This window comes from Saccoglossus kowalevskii, chromosome 4, assembly GCF_978046115.1.
Source record: "Saccoglossus kowalevskii chromosome 4, keSacKowa6.1, whole genome shotgun sequence".
NCBI classification, from domain to species: Eukaryota; Metazoa; Hemichordata; class Enteropneusta; family Harrimaniidae; genus Saccoglossus; species Saccoglossus kowalevskii.
The window spans coordinates 3,677,334-3,697,126 of NC_140644.1; the positions used below are offsets into that span (position 1 = coordinate 3,677,334).

A 19,793-nucleotide genomic window follows, 5' to 3' on the forward strand; every position below is an offset into this window, starting at 1 on the left:
GAACAATACTACTATTGTTCATTAATTTCTTAGACCTACAAGATTACAAACCCTGCATTTGTATTCATATGATCCAGCAGCATGGGTAGATTGTGAAACCTTCCATAAATTATAAACGGATTCTTATAATTGGTAGGTCTAGAAAAATGTTTCTTCTTAGTGTTAGACTTATCGTGCGGTATTAAGACAGAATCAGCAGTTTTGTAAAAAATGACAAAAAAAGGCGGGAACAGCCACTGGTGGCGCTGTATAGTTTCGAAATCTTGTTAAATCTGGTGACTAGTTTAGTATGGCAGAAAGCATGTACAATCTTCTAACCACAGTAGACAGGGTGGAGATCGAGGCCGAACATATGTGCTGTAGCGATAACTACTTTGTAATGATAATTGCACCTAAAAATAATATTCATTGAACGGTTTATGTCACATACGCGCTGTAGACTGTGGTTTCCCTCCCCAGTGTTGACTTTGACAAATTTTAGCCAAGCCCACGAATCTACATCCATTAAAGTGAGAGAATTCTTTGCACTTTATGTTCAATGGATCTTCTCACTACCACCCATTCTTTCTTAACTCCCTTACCAACCATCTACAATCCCTCTACCCCTAAAAACAATCAATATATATTAAATAATTCATGTTTACTTGTATAAACTTCACTCATTACTATTTCTGGTTGCCAATAACACTGGATGCTACATCGAACACAATTGCAAAGAAATGTTATTTCTTCAAATTAGTTATTTGACTAAAAAGCGTCCGGGCATTTCTCTTTTATATTATTTACTATGGTTAATGGCGCTTTTTCTTATTCACCAAGAAGGAATGCACTAATGTGTGGAGGAAGTCCACTTCACTTCCAGCAAATTTATCAAGTTTTAATAAAGTTTAATCAAGCACTCTCTTCATTTTTCATATTCTATCCAGAATATAGTTGCTTTTCTCCCACGTGTAAGCGTTTGGGATAAAGTACATGGATGCTAATATTAAATATGTATTTGTTAAAACCTACACAATGTTGTGTTTTCAACACAAAGCATAATTTTAAATATTGTTAGTATTTAAAATAAGATGATTATGACTGAACTATTATGTTAATACTTTGCAAATCGTTCTATATTGAGTTTATCCGGTGCCTAGTACCTTGTTATACGATTTGGATTGTTTATTATGTATTTACTGTAAATGGGCTTCAAACCGTTTGAGCTCATATTAATTTTGTATTGCTAGTTGACATAGGGTGACCTTTCATAGTTGTCGAATTCGAGGTGTCATAAATAAAAAACAAAATACCTGTTTAATCATAGTACAATACTATGCAGTGGGTGAAATTTACACGTCGTGTTAAAAAATATTCAAAATGCCATTTGTTATGCGATTTTTGAAAAATTCCATTCATTTGTTGTCAGTTGATTATCTCAGTTTTTCAATCTAAGCAGCCACTTGTCTATTGTGTCTCCCAATAATTTCAATCAGCGATTCCAACGTTGGTGGCGCTACTCTGTCAGTTTAGCTGAACATCATAGTCTCTCTACAATTTTTCCTAACTTGAACTTCCTTCGCGACTATCTTGAATATCTGTTTCTTGAATTGGATGGCTCTGAAATCGCACTACAGACAACACAAACAATATTATAGTTATAGTATAGTTTGAATACACAGTATGACGTATAGATATATTATAACAATATTGATTTGAAAATATTGTCACATAACAAAATTCGCAGTTATAATACTTTCATGCACGTCTTTATAATATTCGTATATTAATATAGACAGTAATTGAACAATTAATTCCATTAATTAGTTAGACGTTGCGGTCAATGTCATATGTTTCACAGTTAGTAATTCAGTTAGTTCACCTTTTTGTTTTTGTTCAATGGTATTTAATCGCGCTTGCATTTCCTCCCAGTTTGCCTGTGACCATTTTCGCAGTGACGTCATCCCTTGCTTCAACTTGACAATCTCTTGCCATAATTCCGTATCACCGTGTGAACCAATATCTTTCAGTTGACCTATAAACTTGTTCAATATTTCGTCGTCGTTGGAACCTAAATTCAAATGTAATCGGTGTTTAATTACTTGTTTTTGCTACCATCCTCAACAAACACGCTTATAAATAAAAACAAAACGTGGACGTTCACATTGATTAGTAATATTTTGTTATATCGAATAAGCAGTTTTCAAATATTATTTGCCAGTATTTACATGCGGCAGTAAGCTTCCATGTAGCTATGGATTATCAACACCGGTTTAGAATATATTGAAGGTCACAGGCATCTTTACCTCGTTTTTCTAACTTGTCGATTTTTTCAGCTGTTTTTCTGTATTCTTCTTTGTAAGTCGTGAATTCCTGTAACAGTGACTGTACGACTTTTTTCAGATCCTCTCTTGACATTGTTTCCAACTTCAATGCTGGGAAGAAAGAACACGTGACCGTTATTTCCACGGGCAACGAGGTCTGTCGAGTCGCAGATGAAGACCCCTGATACATTGTGTTATTGTCTTACATGTTGCATATATTAATACAACTCAGACCCTAACAGCCAAAGCGCTTGTACGTCATGACTATATATTATATATTAACGCATGTTATGCATGTGCGCCAAGGGCACTGTTTTGTTTGTTATAATTACATCAGAAGTGGTTGACGATACAGCGTGTACATTGCAAGCCTTCCCAGTTTTACAATAACAAATGCATTGTTCGTTCCTCTTTTATTCAAAAAGAATGTAGTTTGTAATACGTTTTCGAGGTACAAACTGTAAACTGATAACAGTTTACGAGTCAACACTATAATTTCAATAATTTGCACAGACCGACCCATACTTGAGGAAGACGACGTCGAGATAAAGTTCGGCGCCTGCGTCAAATGCACACTGTTACAGGATCGGGGGTAAATAGTTATACCAACTGTATATGTGCAGTTCTTGGGGTAAAATACTCTTGGTAGGATCACGCACTGCTTCGTTGGGAAGGTACGTTTAAATCGAGTTTACAAAATCGTGCGGTTGAATAAATAATTATACATAAAACATTTGTGCATTTTGGGTTTTATGAATTGTTGACTTTGTTAAAATATTGTCTTTCAAAATTAAATTAAGAAAGCCAAACAATGGTTAAATACATTTGTGTTCATTAATACAACTTTCCAGTCACATTTATAGGACTACAAAGCTTTTAAACACAATGAATGAATGAATGAATGAATGAATGAATGAATGAACAAGTGTTCCGAGTGGACCTCGCTTTTTCTAGCAATAATGGAACTGTAAATACATCTTTGTATATGCTATATACTTACACTTTTCCAAGTTTCCGATGCGATCCATGGCTTTCCGTAAACCCGTTATTTCGTCTAACAACTCGGATTTAATTGAGGATAGCTGTGAGGCCATTTCATCTTGGCGCGACTGTATGTCGGCGCGAAAATCAGTGATTTGTGCGGACGTCTGTTGAACGCTCTTCGTTATGTTTTCTAGTGCTAAGAGATATGCTGGAAAAATGCATAAAAACAACAACAACAACAATTAATCATTTAATGTTGCAGAACATTTTATAGATAGATTTTCCATTTTGAATTCCATATATAGTTCTACTTTCGAGATATAATAAATATTGATATAATGAATATTGAAATGTTCTTTTTTCGTGATAGTATTGTTACATGAATACCGACAGCGTATTGAATACCGACAGCGAATACCGACACAGCGTATAGTATTGTTACATGAATACCGACAGCGAATACCGACAGCGTATTATCACACGCTTGTGATGTTTTTTATTAAATAATAATAAACATTTAACATTTTCATTTTTCACAGTTCACATGAATTACAGCATCACTACGTTAAAATTGAATGCCACCTTAAAACATAATACACGTAAATTTTATTTTTATACTTCTGTCACCGTAACGCCTTAAGCGTGGCGTAATTTTGCGGTATTTTACGGGGGATTTTCATGCTACCACATTAGGAAATGCGAATTCCAAATATGGATAAGCGTCCTCTAATAATAAAAACAAACATGGCTGCTACCAGGGTTTGACCGGACTCCTCACAAAGAAGTTTGAATTTCGGCATTCCAATGATGTAGCAGGGGGAGGAAAACGTGTATAATAATAATAATAAGGTTAATATGAGGATGCCGCAAAATATGCACTAAGACAGTAGGCCGTCGGTCGATTCTCCCGCTTTACTGTCTTCGTGCATACTTTTTGGTATCCTCGTAATAACCTCATATTATTAGCGGATCACATGATTATTTTGTTGCCAAACTAAGCTTTCGTTATTCCTGTTTAAAGAAATACTGAAATTATACCAACATTAAGCTTGTAAAAACGGTACATCCTGTTACAATTTACACCCAAATAAAAAGAGATTAACGATTATAAGTATTACGTTGGGACCATTACCTTCATCTTTATCAGGCAGCTTAGCTGGAGAATTCGGTACTGTAAACAATAACATAACATATGTTATTTAACACACAGTACACGCGACTTATTTTTGCATTGATAGGTATTACATTGGAATTATATACCTTGATCTTTATCAGGCGGCTTAGCTGGGGAGGTAGATGCTGTAAAAAATAACAAACGTAGCCGATTACGTGCTGTAAAACAATAACAAATCTCAATGCGTATTTTGACACAGTGCATTACGCACGCCTTATTTTTGCATATATTACCTTAACGCGAATCACACACACATAATGACTTACATGGCGTTTCCGATGTTTCTACACCTGGTTTCAATATCTTCAGGACTGTGCTGGAGTGCCCGGTTGCCTTTAAAACATTATAAAGCATATCGTAGCCATCTGTCTTTCCTTTAAAAATATCTAAGAGATATAGAGTTCTGGCTTCACGTTTTCGTTTCTGAGAATGAACATGGTAGACATGTAAACCTTAACCTAGGACGTGTGTATGTTTGGTGATTCACAATGCAATAGCGAAAATATTAATGTCAAATTGAACAAACAGAAAAAGATCAGAATATTACCAAATTATATTTATATGATCAAAAAGACACAAGACATGCCTACGCACGAATTGGTGATGTCACAAAATTCATGCCCTTCAATCGTGGCCGTTTGTTCGGTATATACGAATTTGTATATAAAAAATACAATAAAGGTACTTCAGACATTACCAATAAGGTGGGATAACATTCACGTGCTAATGGTGATTATACAGTCAATGGGGTCATGCCAAGGGTCACACACTCTATTGCAACATGGCTGTCTGGTTGAAAGACACATCATTCAACACTCACAAAGTTACAATAAAACAAAGAAATGGTCGCATATTACGACGTGGAAAACATAGGAAATAAAAAAATTGCTTAACACAGATAAGTGTTCGAATCACACTACTACTAGATTGTCAGCTTCTTTCATTCTATGTTTTTGTCATATTACCTCAAATCCTGCAAATAGAAATGTGCCGTGTAGTAACTGTCATAAAGTGGCAGAAGGTGGAGAGAGCATTTCACATTTTGCAGCTAGATTAAGTAGTTATTTTGACTGATGGGAAGAGCTGTCCGAAACTGATTAGATGGAGTTTTGAGGGAGCTAATGACTTAGTGATTAAAGGTAAATTGATGAGTTATTTCTGTAACAAGTTGTCTATTTTCATAGGTGAAAGGTCACCCAAGTCAGTTAAAGAAATGGCTGAATTAGCTGATATATTTAGAGATGCACATAGACAGACGGGTGGTAGAAATCTGAAATATAGCCAGTTTCAATGTTGTAGTCAGAAAAGTCAGTTCTAGGAGCACAGGTCAGAAAGTTACAGGACATGGTTGATTTAGCAAGTCTAAGCCAAAGTCAAGCAGTTTGTGGTGATCCACGTCATTCTACTGTCATCTGTCCTAAGCGTTATAAAACTCCCAGGTATGATGTTGACACGTGATCTGAATGGTAATGATTCACAGGAAATCATTGTTACATGTGTAGTTCATGAAGTTACAGATGCAAGTAGATATCCATATATAGAGGAACGAGATAGAGTTGAGTTGAAATGTGGTCATGAGCAGCCAATTGTTGGTGTTTCCAGTGTTTCACAAGCTAATAGGATGGTGAGTAGTATATTAGTTGTTCAAGGCTTTATTTGCTGTACTGAAATAGAGGTCCTTCGTGATAGTGGGTGTAGTTCAGTTGTAGTATATAGAGTTGGTAGAAGACCCTTTTATGTTGGTGAGGTCGAGGCACTATGTATGAGGACCTCAATAGATATTATTATCGGTAATATTAGTGGAGCTAGGGATTCTTGTGGAAGCTAGGTTTAGCGCATGAGGTAGGGCATGTACAGGTTATTAGCTGAGAAAAAGCCATTACATAGGCTTATAGTTCCTGAGTTTAAGGAATAGCATAGTAAGGTTGATACCAATGGTAGTAAGAAACCTATTACTGTTGATGTAGTGCAAGAGGAACAGCAGTCTGATTTCACATTAGAGCGTGCTAAGAAGTTAGTGAGTACAAGTGAGGGGTTGATCACAGGTCATAACAATTGGGCAAGGTTTTTAATGAACAAGGGGCTGATGTATAGAGAGTTTCAGCCACATCATGTTGATAGAGGACGTGTGTGTTTCCAATTAGTTGTGCCATTGTGGTACCGCGATCCAGTACTAGCACTTGCCTACGAGTCAGTTATGGCAGGTCATCTGGGTGCTAGGAAGACTACAGATAGTATAGAAACTCAGTTTTATTGGCCTGGGATGCAGGGTGACATTATTAGGTATTGTGATATATGTCAGAAAACCACCCCTAGGGGTTGATTTAGCAAGGTACTATTAGGCGATATGCCTTTGATTGAAATTAAATTTCATTTTGTTATGATAGCTATTGATCTGATTGGTCCAATCAGTCCAGCGACTGGGAGAGGTCATAAGTACATTTTAACTGTTGTAGACGGTAACTGTTCATGGTACACTGAAGCTGTAGCATTAAAGAAAATTACTTCAGAGGTGATAGCTGATGCTTTAGTATATATAGTAGGGTTGGTATACCCAAAGAGGTTTTAACTGATTTAGGTACACAGTTTGTATTTGACATTATGAAGGAAGTGAGTGTTGTCTATTAAACAATTAGTAACTACTCCACATCCTCTAGCTTGTAATGGTTTGGCTGAGCAGTTTAATGCTACTTTGAAAAGTATGTTGAAACGCAACTGGTAGATATCCTGACCCAGTTCTGTTTGCCTATAGATAAGCTCCTTGGAAGAGTTTAGGATTTTTACCCTTCGATCTTATTTATGGTAGAACAGTGAGAGGCCCAATGATGATTTAAGAGAGTTTTGGACAAAGAAGGTTAAAACTACACAGTAGTATGTCCTGGATTTGCCAAATCGCCTTCAAGAGACATGTAAATTGGCACAAGCTGAGTTAGCTTAGGCAAAGGTTAGATACAAAAAGTATTATGATAAGAAAGCCAAGAATTTGATGTTCCAACCTGCATGACAAAGTGTTAGTGTCACTTTCCACTGATCACAATAAACTGTTGATGGAATGACAGGGGTCATATGTAATTAAGGAGAGGGTGTGTGTGATGGCTATTAGAATGGATGTGTAAGGCAAGGAGAACATTTATCATGCTAACTTGTTGAAAGCAATTATGAAAAGGACAAAATGAAAGACAAGAAAGTCGTTACAGGTATGATAAACTGTGTGTGCACTGCAGTTGTTGAATATTATACTACTTATAGTGACATAATACCGTATGATAGTGGTGAATTGGAGTCTGTGACAATTCAGTGCAAAAAAACAATTGTTGACCGTCATGTTGGCCATGAGTTGAATGTTGACCAACATTGGTGGGGTTATGAGAAGATTTCCTGATGTTCTTACTAATTTTCCTGGAAACTGGTGAGCATGATATTAAATTGGTAACATCTGAACCAGTTAGGTCAAAACCATACCCTTTACCATTCGCTATGACAGATGTTGTGAGGTCAGAGGTTAAGAGTATTTTATTGATGGGTGTGATTGAACCATCAAATTCACCTTATGCCAAACCCATTGTTTTGGTAAATAAGGAAGGAGGGTGTTCAGTTTCGACGAATGTCATGCGGGCTTGTGAATGCATCAGCCTTTTTTTTCTCGTATGCGTATTATGTTGGTAGGTCTTGAAGGTGGAGTTGAGAATTTAATTGATGACAATTTAATTTATTCATAATCATGGGATGAGCATGGACATATTGTACATGTTTTGACTCGTTTGAGGAAGGCAAGACTAACCGCAAGACCTTCGATGTGTTTCTTTGGTTTTACTAATTTAGAGTTTATTGGTCACCAGGTAGGCGGCGGCATTTTTCAAATATTGCCAGATATAGTAGAAGCCATACAGCATGCAGCCAAACCTAAAACAGTGAAGCAAGTCAGGTCATATTTAGGTATGACTTGATACTATCGCAAATTTGTACACAATTTTAAGGTTGCCTGATTATACTAAGATTTTTATGTATCAGAAGTTGGGCTTGGTGCAGTCTTATTGCAGCAATATTAGGAAGGGAAAATGGTGGCATATGCCAGCCGTAAATTTCTAGCCAGAGAGAAGTCTGTCTGTAATTGAAAAAAAGTGTTTGGCTGTGATTTGGGCATTGCATAAATGTCATCAATATTTAGATGGCAAAAAATTTATTTTTGAAACGAATCACCACCCATTAATTTATTTAAACAAGGCACAAGAAGTGAACAGTAGGTTAATGCGGTGGGCCCTATATTTGCATCCTATCATTTAGCTACCGGGTTATAGCAATTTAAAGGTTAAGAAAATAAAAGGGCAGACTATTTAAGCAGGAATGAGAATGCTTACAATTACTGTAACAATATTTTTTTCCAATTTTGAGAAATGTAAATTTATTGGTAGTTGATGCTGATTATTGGACTGAAAATATGTCATGTTCAGTCTCCATGAGGGGCAATGTCAACATTCTTTATTCTATGTTTTCGTCATATTACCTCAAACCCTGCAAATAGAAGTGTGTATGGAACCATGGAAAGAATGAGTGTGCATTGGCGTGCAGTAACTGTCATAAAGTGATTGACAGGTCATACAATTGGAATCTACCAGGTGTGCTGAAGATTTACATAACAAAGGATGCTCACAACTCGGAAGGACAATGAGAATCTACCAGATGTGCTTGTGATTTACACAACAAAGGATGTTTACGATCTAATGAGCTGCTTACATAAATAAACTGAATGTTACGCAATTTATTCAACAATTAGCAGATCGTTACAAGAAAAGATGACCCAAGGTAAGTTTTGCTACATATTGAAATGTACGATGGTGTGCCTTATATTGATGTACCCTATTATATGTATCAACTGTTTGTGGAGACAATTATTTTGACAATTTAACAACTTGTAATGTACTTACTCGCAAATACATGGCCAATATTTGTTGATACATTATTTTGCACTAGTTAACAACTTACAATGGTGGAATTAATTAAACGACATGTATTTACTCGCATATACATGGCCAATATTTGTTGACACACTTATTCTCTCAATACAAAAATGTTGGGAATTAATTAAAAGCGAGTTGTTTACACCAAATAGGTCTCTAATGCTTGTCGACACATTTATTCTCTCAATTTAACAACTTGTAATGTTAATATATCGCTCTTTTTGGAATGTATTGACCCAAAAATTAATGAATATTCATGAGCACAGAAACTGCCACGCACGTCTGAATAAATTCATTACCCTAGGAACACTAATCTGACCTTCCATTAAAAGAAAACAATGAACTAAATATAGCTTACATTCAAAGCCACAACTTGTTCAGGGGTTATGACTCTTTGATACATTTCCATAGTTTTTGAAACAACCTTGTCCACATTTATCTGCTTTGCTAAATAGTTAATATTTTCAGCGATATAAATGCTCCTCCCGCTGGCCATGTTATAATCCAGAGTGTGCCTGTACGACCTGTAATTAGAGTATATATACTTTTTTAACGAACAACAATGTCACGAGTTCTAGCAAAATATTAACCCAAAACATCAAATAATATACATTATTATACATCTGTCACCGTAACGCCGTAAGTTACAGTGTACCGTAATTTTGCGTTATTTTAGGGGGTATTTTCAACCTACCATATTAGGAAATGCGAATCCCAGATATGGAATGATTACGTGCGTAAGAGTCATATAATAATAATAATAAACAAACATGGTTGCCACCAGAGTTTTACCGGATTTCACACAAAGAAGTTCGCTGATTGTATTCTAAACTTTTTGGTTTTCGGCATTCCCATGAAAAAGATGTATACCTCAAATATGCACTTAGACAGTACGTCGCGCATGGACCTCTGTTGCGCGACGGTCGATACTCCAGCTGTACTGTATTCGTGCATACTTTGAGATATTCACGTAATAACCTCATAATATTGTTACCACCTCCTGTACGCGTTTTTAACCAATATAAAATTAAAACCATTATATCTCAAAACAATGCATATATAATTCAAAACATTAATGTACACCAGCCGATAAATGGAGTCAATTTGGCTAGTTTTCTTGATTTTTTTCTCCAGATATAGGTAAAATATAGGCAAAGCTTTGGCGAAATTTAAAAGAGCAACTAATATTTTTCAACCTGGTATTTTTTTATAGATTTTATTTTTCATTCTGTTCGTCTGTTTTTCCAGTTTAAAAAATGTGATTATTTCTTACACTAGATACCAGCCTATACCCCCCCCCCCCGCTCATATGGAGTGATAATATCAGTCGGCGCCGTCGCTCTCTTGAATCTTATGTATAGCCAGCGACTGGACTTTCACGAATTAACGCGCCGAGCTTTAATTTCTCATATGCAGCACTAGGCTATCTTCCCAGTTGGATTTTGATTCTAAACACCAGGGCCGGCTATGGTAGCACGCCAGACTTTAAGGTCATGCAAAGCACAGACCACTTTTGTTTGACAAGGCTTCGACCCGTAACAACCCCACAACCACGCTGTCACAGTACCATGACGTCACGCACCTGTTTGTGTCAATCGTTACTTGACACGACACCTGTTCATTCATACGCTGATGCCATCAGATTTGTCCAGGGGAGACATCTGAGTCACATAACACATGTACTTTCTGTTCGTGTAGTTTAATGCGTCTTTTCCTAACAGGGCTATAAAACCTACCTCTAATTGTGGGCTGTTATCGATGTATACCATAACAAGGAATGCATAAATACAAAACAACATCTCACGCGTATAACACATACTAAATTACAATAGTTAAATACAAATAGTTAAATTGTGTCTCTTTAAACAATACACAATTCGCTTACGATAATACGATCCAGACGCCTCATGCCAAACAACATGAATTATTACACATTTCACTACGATCTAGAGTGCTTTATTTTTTCAGAGTCAAAGAATATGTCAAAGTACAAAATATACACAAGAATCCAAACCATTAACAATACTGTACAAGTAACCTGTAGAATGCTGTGTGGGTAATATTTTTATATTGATTTTTGTTGCATTTGCAGCAAATAGTTACCAAACAATGAGAAATCTATAGGATTGGATATACCTCTCAGCTGGCTTCACATGCATAGTTCAAGACTGCCTAACCGGTGCTTATACCAGGATTTAGTTGCAGCACTGTGGTCTGTGGTTACACCTTCATTTTCCGAGTAATCACAAGAAATTGACATTACAATAGAAAATAAAAGACTGGCACTCCCATACAATTAATAGCAAGTGAAATTCCTGGAATTGAAACATAGATTTTGAAGTCACTGGTGTAGGCATTGAATAACTTCAAGTTGGCATAAAGACGAGGTAGTTTATTTAATCAGTGCTGAACTAGAGGTTGAAATTATAATTAAGTTCGTTGTCATATAATTTGCTTATTTTAATTTCTCCTGAATTCAAATAGAATACACTGGTGAAAGGATGTTTTTGAGGTGTGGTTACATTGTGTATGGAGTGGTAGGGTTGGGTGTCATATAATTTTTTCATTTTCAACTCTCATGAAATCACACAGAATTTCACTTAATTTATTTTCGATGAAAAGTTTTCAAGCATACGGTGTGAATCAAATTTTCACTGTGCTGTGTCAAGTCTCAATAGAGTATGAGGGAAATGGCATTTTCACTGGAATTTATTTTAGCGGAAAAATGTTCACAGTGAAAGGAAGTATTCCACATTATTACATATATACTGCAGTTTATTTTGATTCGTCCCTGAAATCAAAATCGGTACTTCCACACCCCATATGCAAATGAGGTCTGAGAGCGAATAAAGTAGTCCGTTCAAGAGTAGCGTTTTTCGAAACATAGCAGAAATAAACAATATTTAGAAGTACGATACTTTACGTTTGGGTACATGAATATATTTCCCGAGTGAAATGAAATTTGAACTTCTAAGCAGTAACTTATTTTGACTAAAACTAATTTGCATATCACCCATGCAATGATGTTTTTGGTATTTTCACGGTCAATATGCAAATGAACATGGTATTGGCGATTCGCTCCACTTGGATTGCCCTTAAAATCACTTTAATTTTGTGTATCTGTGTGTGTGTGTGTGATTTCTAGTGTTTTCACGTATTAATTCTTCTGTGTTTTGTTTGCCTTGGCCGATTTCGCTCAAACTTAGCAGGTAGGTCACACCTTCACCCTAGTTATCAGGAAATGTATCTCCTACAAATTTTGGATACAACACCTCAGACATAGCTCATTTTGCTCAGCTTGAGTGTGGGCACAAAGTTACTATTGGTAAAATCTGAAAACAAATTCTGACCACCGTTTCCATGGAAACAGCCAACAACTGATTTTTTTAATACCTTCACGCCAAATGTATCACACCCTACATTTCTATGATTAAAAAGCATGGACGTAGCTCATTCTAATCCGCTTGAGTGTGGGCAACAATTTACTGAGATTTTTTTGGCTTGGCTAATTTTGTTTATAATTGACAGGCAGGTTGTACCGTCACTAATTGGCAAAACAATCCTGGTCCACAGCTACCATGGCAACAGCCAAAAACTGTTTTTTGAATACTTTCGACCCCAAATTTATTACCTCCCACTAGTCTTGTATTCATGCCTTTTATTTTGGCTATGTTGCATACCGGTAAGAGATCACCGACGCCGACATTGTTACACTGTATCAAGGTAATCCCGACGCAACTTTAAACTTTGAATGAACTGTAAATGCTGCCTGCAATCTAGAAAATACTATCGGTTGGAAATAATAAATTTAAGGGATTGTTCAGTTACTCTGGCCTGGGGGGGGTCGGCAGATTCCATTTTGTCAGCTGTAAATCTCAGTAGACCCACCCCTATCAACAACAAAAAGTGGGCGACCCCCTAACATTATATTTTAAAACATGCTGGACCCCCCCCCCCGAAAAACAAAGAAACATTAACAGTTTTGGCTCTGACATGATTACAAAATGTATGATGTGCATTGAAAATATCGTGGTTTGCCGTAATTTTTAGTGTTTGCATTTAATAGCCCAGTCACCTTAGGAGGGGAGGGGAAGCATAAAGCCAAAAAACGACTACAGAAAAGGCTGCAGGAAGTAGGGAAATCTATGCTGCTAAAGATAGTAAATAAAAACAAAGCTGTGGAGTACTCACTTGATAAACGCCCTTATAAGATAGTAAAAGAGGATTTGAATCTAGGCGATTTGAAAACTAATTTGGATTTAATATATCTTTCATCTCTTATAGACCAGGAAAGCTTTACACCTGAAGCACAGTCTGTGCTTATGAAAACAAAGGACACTTTGATTTTTGTATAAATTTGTGTTGGATTTTGGTATTTTACAGAGCAAAATATGCATATTTAAAAGTTAAAAAACAAAAAAATATTTATTTATATACATGAATCCATTTAACTTTTTTGATTTGCTGAACAAAAACTGTCACTGCTCTTTGTACTAATTGCTGTGTTTTTCCGTCTCCAGCTACAATTGGATAAATCCAGTAAATATCTTATACAATGGTGACTCCAGACTTTAAATAAAATAATCTGATATCACATGGACTTGGGATGTGTTCAAAACTTAACTGTACAATTGCATGAGGCTCTGCCGCATTGCATAATCTGTTAGTTATTTGTCAACTTCAACCCCAAAATATTTAGCCTATAACATTTTTTGCATCAACAAATTTATAGGCAATATGGGTAATAGTTATTATTGAGAACACATTTTACGATTAACTTTTTAATCTATTGTTCTGAAATAAAATTAAAAAAAATATATGCATAAGCGCGTGTGTGAATTGTGGAAAACAGGGTGACCCCCCCCCCATTCGCAAAATCAAAAACAGGGTAACCCCCCTACTGATCCACCCCCAGGCCGAAGTAACTGACCAATCCCTAACAACAGCATACGTCCGAGCAATAAAATAAAATGACTTCTAAGGACTGAATGTTTTTTTGCGAACTTTGTATACGGTGCCCGGTTTTAGTTATAAACCGACGTTAGCTTCACGTTCATGTCCTACCATGGCAACAGCCGAAAACATATTGCTAGTTTTTTTTTAGTGGAGTGGATCGCCAACCGGTTTGTTTTCATTGGCAAAATCGTTCAGCAACATGTTTGGCATATTAGGTGTACATCACATGGACTACTACGATTGAGAGAACTTTATGTATGTTGAATGAGTTTTATAAACCCCGAAGGGCTCTTGGAAGATCCACCCGCAGTAAAATTAGCGATTGCCATGGAGGCGCAACCATCAACATCAAAATCCCAGGAGGTTTCTGCTGGCGACGTTACCCAGTTCCAAATAAAGATCTCCAACGCCAAATAAGCAACATTTTAACCGGTAATCAAGATTAATTCAATCCACGGCTAACAAGCAACATCACAAGTGAAGTTGTAGCGTGAAGGTCAGCGACTACTGCTGACAACGTAAGTCATGCTTGCGTGCCTTCACCATTGTATTCAAACGAATCACGTGGTGTGCCGTTCTCTTTCAAACCCGGGATTCGATCAATAGGGGAGTTTCAGTAAAAAAACACATTGCAAATCATGCAAATTCAACATTTTCAAACCAGTATACTAAAACAGAAATGCTCAGCGATGCAAAAGAAGGATAGATGTTACTTTTCATTATACACATCTCTGTTGATACAATCCCTCACATATTCTATTCCCAGTTATACCTGCGTAAATAGAATAGCCTCTTTTGTTGTTGACATTCAGACTAAAATCACGTGACAGGCTGTTAAAATTGGCTGTTGCATACACTTTCGCCGGTCTGGAAAATGTGTTTAGTTAGCTCTCATTCAAGTAACAATGCAGATTTCCCAGTGGGAGTGAAACTATTCGACTCTGCCATTAAAAAATAGGGGTGTTTTGAGCAAAAAAACGAATAACCCTGGAGTGCACACAACACACTGAATTTCGGAACAAATCTTGCATTATTTACAGCAGCAGAATACCACAGAAATATCAGACGAAACATGGAAACACTATATATATGTATTTCGGCCTGAACCCTCTCTATTGCTATTCCAGGAATTACCCCCCCATATGTGCAACCATTTTCCACCTTGGTACCACCCAAGCCTGAAAACAAAATCTTAATACCACGCTGAAGCGTTTGGTAATAAATCTGTCCCATGAAGACTTGTGCCGTCATTCCGATGGTAATGTGTTCGACAAGTGAGGTTTCATGATCGGGAAAGCTTGCCAGCCGTATGTTTTCAGTGTTTAAGAATTGTCAATACGTTTTAGCAGTCAGCTAACGGAAGAAAAATGAATACTATTGAGTTCAGATAAATAATAAGGGTGTCGGGAACCGTGTGCAAATGTAAGCTCCACCCATCAACACCTCCTACTTATTATGTTAATCATATGTCACTCATTTAAGTTTACTAATTAATATTCATAGTGTTAGGCGGCAGGCTTCACAATGCCCCAGTGAATTGTGACACAAAATTTCCAATTCTTCTCCCTAGAGGAAACCATTTCGCAAAACTTGTGGTGACCGCCGCCCATTCAAATATTAAACACTCGGGTTCCCAGGCAACAATCACACATATTCGCCAAAGATTTTGGATTCCACAAATTCGGCCGTTTGTGAGATCGATACTGAGAAATTGTGTTGTCTGTCGGTTAGTGTGTGGAAAACCCTACAGGAAACCGATTCCTGCACCCCTACAAGCATGTAGATTACGTAATGCTCCACCCTTCACCGTTACAGGTGTGGACTTTACCGGAGCCGTGTTTGTCTCGGTAGAGAAGTCAGAGCGGAAAGCCTATATCTGTTTATTCACATGCGCTGTGACTCGGGCTATTCATTTAGAATTGGTTATGGATCTCTCTACCGATACATTTTTACGTGCCTTCAGACGGTTTGCTGCGAGGCGTTCATTACCTAGTAAAATTATTTCGGACAATGGATCAACGTATCTTTCCGCAGCTAAAGAAATACAGGAATTATTCGAGTCAGCGTCAATTCAAAACTACTTTGCAAACCACCGCATGGAGTGGTCCTTCATACCAAAACGTGCCCCTTGGTTTGGAGGATTTTGGGAGAGACTTATTGGTATGACAAAAACATCCCTCAAAAAAGTCCTTGGTCGCGCCTTTGTGTCTGTTGACGAACTGCAAACAGTTCTTACAGAAATCGAAGCCACATTAAATGACCGCCCACTAACTTATCTCTCCTCTGATTCCAATGATTTACTACCATTAACACCTTCACATTTTTTACATGGCCGCCTTATTACGACTATGCCGTATTACAGTGTAGATGAGGAGGAACTAAATGACCCAACATATGGCAATTTTGAAAACCTCCAAAGGAGATCTGAACATTTAGCCAAAATTCAAAATCATTTTTGGAAAAGATGGGCTCAAGAGTATCTCAATTCGTTACGCGAACAAGATAGATTATCAGGTAAAGGGGCCCTACAAAATCAAATTCGGGTGGGAGATATAGTTTTGGTGGAAGACACTTCTGTACCACGGATAAAGTGGAAACTGGCCATGATCGAACAACTGAACACCGGAAATGATGGTTTAGTGAGGTCTGCATGTATCAGGACAGCCACTGGCAAGACTAGCAGGCCCATTACAAAACTTTATCCATTGGAGGTCAATTATCAATTAGAAAATGGTAAAAATTACACTCCTACTGAAGGCAGTGTACAATCTAAGGTTAATGATACCAATATTGTGAGACCAACTCGCAAGGCGGCTACGAAAGCTCGCCAACGCTTTAAAGTCATCGATTCTCTCTACATAACGTTGGTTTATGTAGTGTATCAAACAGTGGTTAACATTTTCGTTTCCATGCAAACTTTATTAACCTTGTGAAATACTTGGTCATTGAGAACTTTATTTCAAGTTAGTATTCATAACATTCGTTTCATGTGTTATCGTAATTTAGGTTGATAACTTCAGTCTTATATTTATTCACGCCATCGTTTAGACGATCCTTTTAGACAGATGGTAAGCATTAATAAATACTTAATGAGTTACTGTAGATTGCCACACCTGGAAGAAATTATAACAAAAGGGAAAGGCATTAAAAGCCGAATTGTCAACATTCGATTATGTGTCTAACAATATGTTAGAACCCAGCGTTTATTTACCAAGTATAATTACATTCCAGACGGTGTTGACTTTTAGTATTAGTAGTAGTATTTTATGGATTATTTCTTGTAAACGTCTTATTTGTCATGCTCCATCTGTTAATCCTGCTGTTAATACGATTTACAGGATGTGTTTATAAACAGTCATGTAATCTTTATTCGGTGTTTTTCATCTTTGCTAGGGGGAGGATGTCGGGAACCGTGTGCAAATGTAAGCTCCACCCATCAACACCTCCTACTTATTATGTTAATCATATGTCACTCATTTAAGTTTACTAATTAATATTCATAGTGTTATTGTTATATAAGCATTGTACATTGTACTTGAATTTGAGTGCTTCGTTAGAATAAAGCGTTGTGATAACCAACTCCACTTCACGCCTTTGTTGGCCATTCTCTTCTCTCAACGGACCCTATCTCAAGTGCGTAAGCACAAAGGGCAATAACCCTGGACAATTTTGAATGTTAGATGGATGCTTTTGAAAGTGATGTCATGCTTAACTTTTAGACAGTAAATGCTTTCCATAACAATGTACAAGTCAGATTGTGAATGAGTCTTTTGGCAACGCTCCAACTAACTCAACTGTACAGCTCATTGTACAGTGGCGGATCCAGAGGGGGGCAGGAGGGGCATGCCCCCCCCCCAAACGCATGACGATTCATATCATCTGGATTACGCATAGCTTCTCTGCGATTTTCGCTCCGTATATCTTAAGCGAAGCTTGGCCCCTCCCAAAACAATTTGCTGGATCCGCCACTGTCTTTGTAGTAGTAAGGTAAACAATGCTCGCTTTCGCAATGCTTTGTGAAGCTGGTTGCTAAGGGAAGTACTTACTATTTATACCGTGGGTCTCTGTCATTATTGCTCACAGCTAAGAGCTAACAATTTCTTTTCATAAAGACTGAGTATTGTGTTGTTGTGTTCAGTTATATTAACTTTACGAATGACTGTGCATGGATGCGATATCAATGATTATCATACACGCCATAGAAACATTCCCTATCTGTTACATATTGTCCAAATTCGTTTAGATAATCTTTACACAGAGACAGAAAATATAGTTTAAATATTGTGTCTGGTCAGGAATAGGCAGCTTTTCTGTGTGCTACAGATACACTGTGAATTTGCATGCAGTTTAGAAACAGACTCACCTTAAATAAATTCAGTCGCTACAATATAGGCGCCACGGAAAGACTAGTGGACAACCACCGACGTTACGTTATAAGACTCCACAATATGGCCACCCGGAAGAACCAGTAGACAAACACCAACGGCACGTTATAACCTATGACCTATATATGCTAAATCCATTCAGGCAGTATACAAAGTGGAAATGCGAATAATATAGAACCCATTAAGTATTGGTTTTGTTTTCGCTGGTGTAATAGTGAATTTTCATGTCATATATGTATGACGAGTATTCCAACTGTAGGTTTTGTTTTCGCTGGTGTAATGGTGAATTTTCATGTCATATATGTATGACGAGTATTCCAACTGTAATTCAAATATGTTGTCTCCCTCTCAATCACGGGAATCTCCTTTTACGTGAGAGCTTTTGTATTTGTCGTACTGAAACATTAAAAGGGCCAAAGAGTTGTCCCTAGGTAATGCCATAAACAAAATTAAAGTTGAACAGTTGTAAACGTTGCATCTTGTATTCCATATATTGTGTGAAAAAAACAATTCCACTAAATAATATGAACGACTCGCGTGGATTACTGCTATGCTAGATTGACATAACATTGACGTCATACTTCAAGTCAATACAAATAGAATCCACTTTCATGACTGTTATTACGGGAACTGAGCTTAAGAGAGTCACTTTACTTCTCACATGTTGATTACATAAATGTTTACTTCATATGCCTCAAGATTATCTAAACTGAACCAGAAACTAAGACGTCAACAAACCATTCGTTAAATTAATTTAAAAATGGGTCACGTATAATCTTACAAACCTGCCACATGTCAGACAAATCAACCGTTATTTGATGATAAACAAATTCGTGTTATTATGAAATGTCCCAACGTCTTGTGCTTGATCTTCTTATCCGGTAACAGCGCCCTCTAGACATACATAAGCTGAAGAATGCTCAGAAAACACATCAGATGTACATTACCGACCTTGATAAATATATATATACATTACTGATTATTCACACACCCATCTTCTTTTTGTAAAGTGGTACATTTTGTTTTAGCTAAC

The 19,793-nt window shown here is 37.0% G+C and overlaps 2 protein-coding genes across 4 annotated transcripts; one reads left to right on the forward strand and one right to left on the reverse strand.

Moving 5' to 3' along the window:
- Positions 1-621: 621 nt before the first annotated feature.
- On the reverse strand, positions 622-18,853 carry LOC102804775 (uncharacterized). 3 transcript variants are annotated; one of them, XM_085498451.1, is made up of 9 exons: positions 18,739-18,853; positions 9,778-9,943; positions 4,728-4,884; positions 4,548-4,586; positions 4,420-4,458; positions 3,304-3,495; positions 2,286-2,414; positions 1,862-2,050; positions 622-1,610 (listed from the first exon to the last, which is right to left on the reverse strand). In XM_085498451.1, exons 2-9 carry the CDS (start codon positions 9,913-9,915, stop codon positions 1,543-1,545), a joined length of 951 nt encoding a protein of 316 aa, XP_085354577.1. In that variant the 5' UTR covers positions 9,916-9,943; positions 18,739-18,853; the 3' UTR covers positions 622-1,542. The 3 variants fall into 3 exon arrangements, with proteins under 3 accessions (XP_085354577.1, XP_077865358.1, XP_085354578.1); XM_078009232.1 differs by lacking the exon at positions 9,778-9,943; XM_085498452.1 differs by lacking the exon at positions 4,548-4,586.
- LOC146746189 (uncharacterized) lies at positions 16,301-17,308 on the forward strand. The gene has a single exon (XM_085498201.1). The coding sequence runs from the start codon at positions 16,301-16,303 to the stop codon at positions 17,306-17,308; it is 1,008 nt and encodes a 335-aa protein (XP_085354327.1).
- Positions 18,854-19,793: the final 940 nt, after the last annotated feature.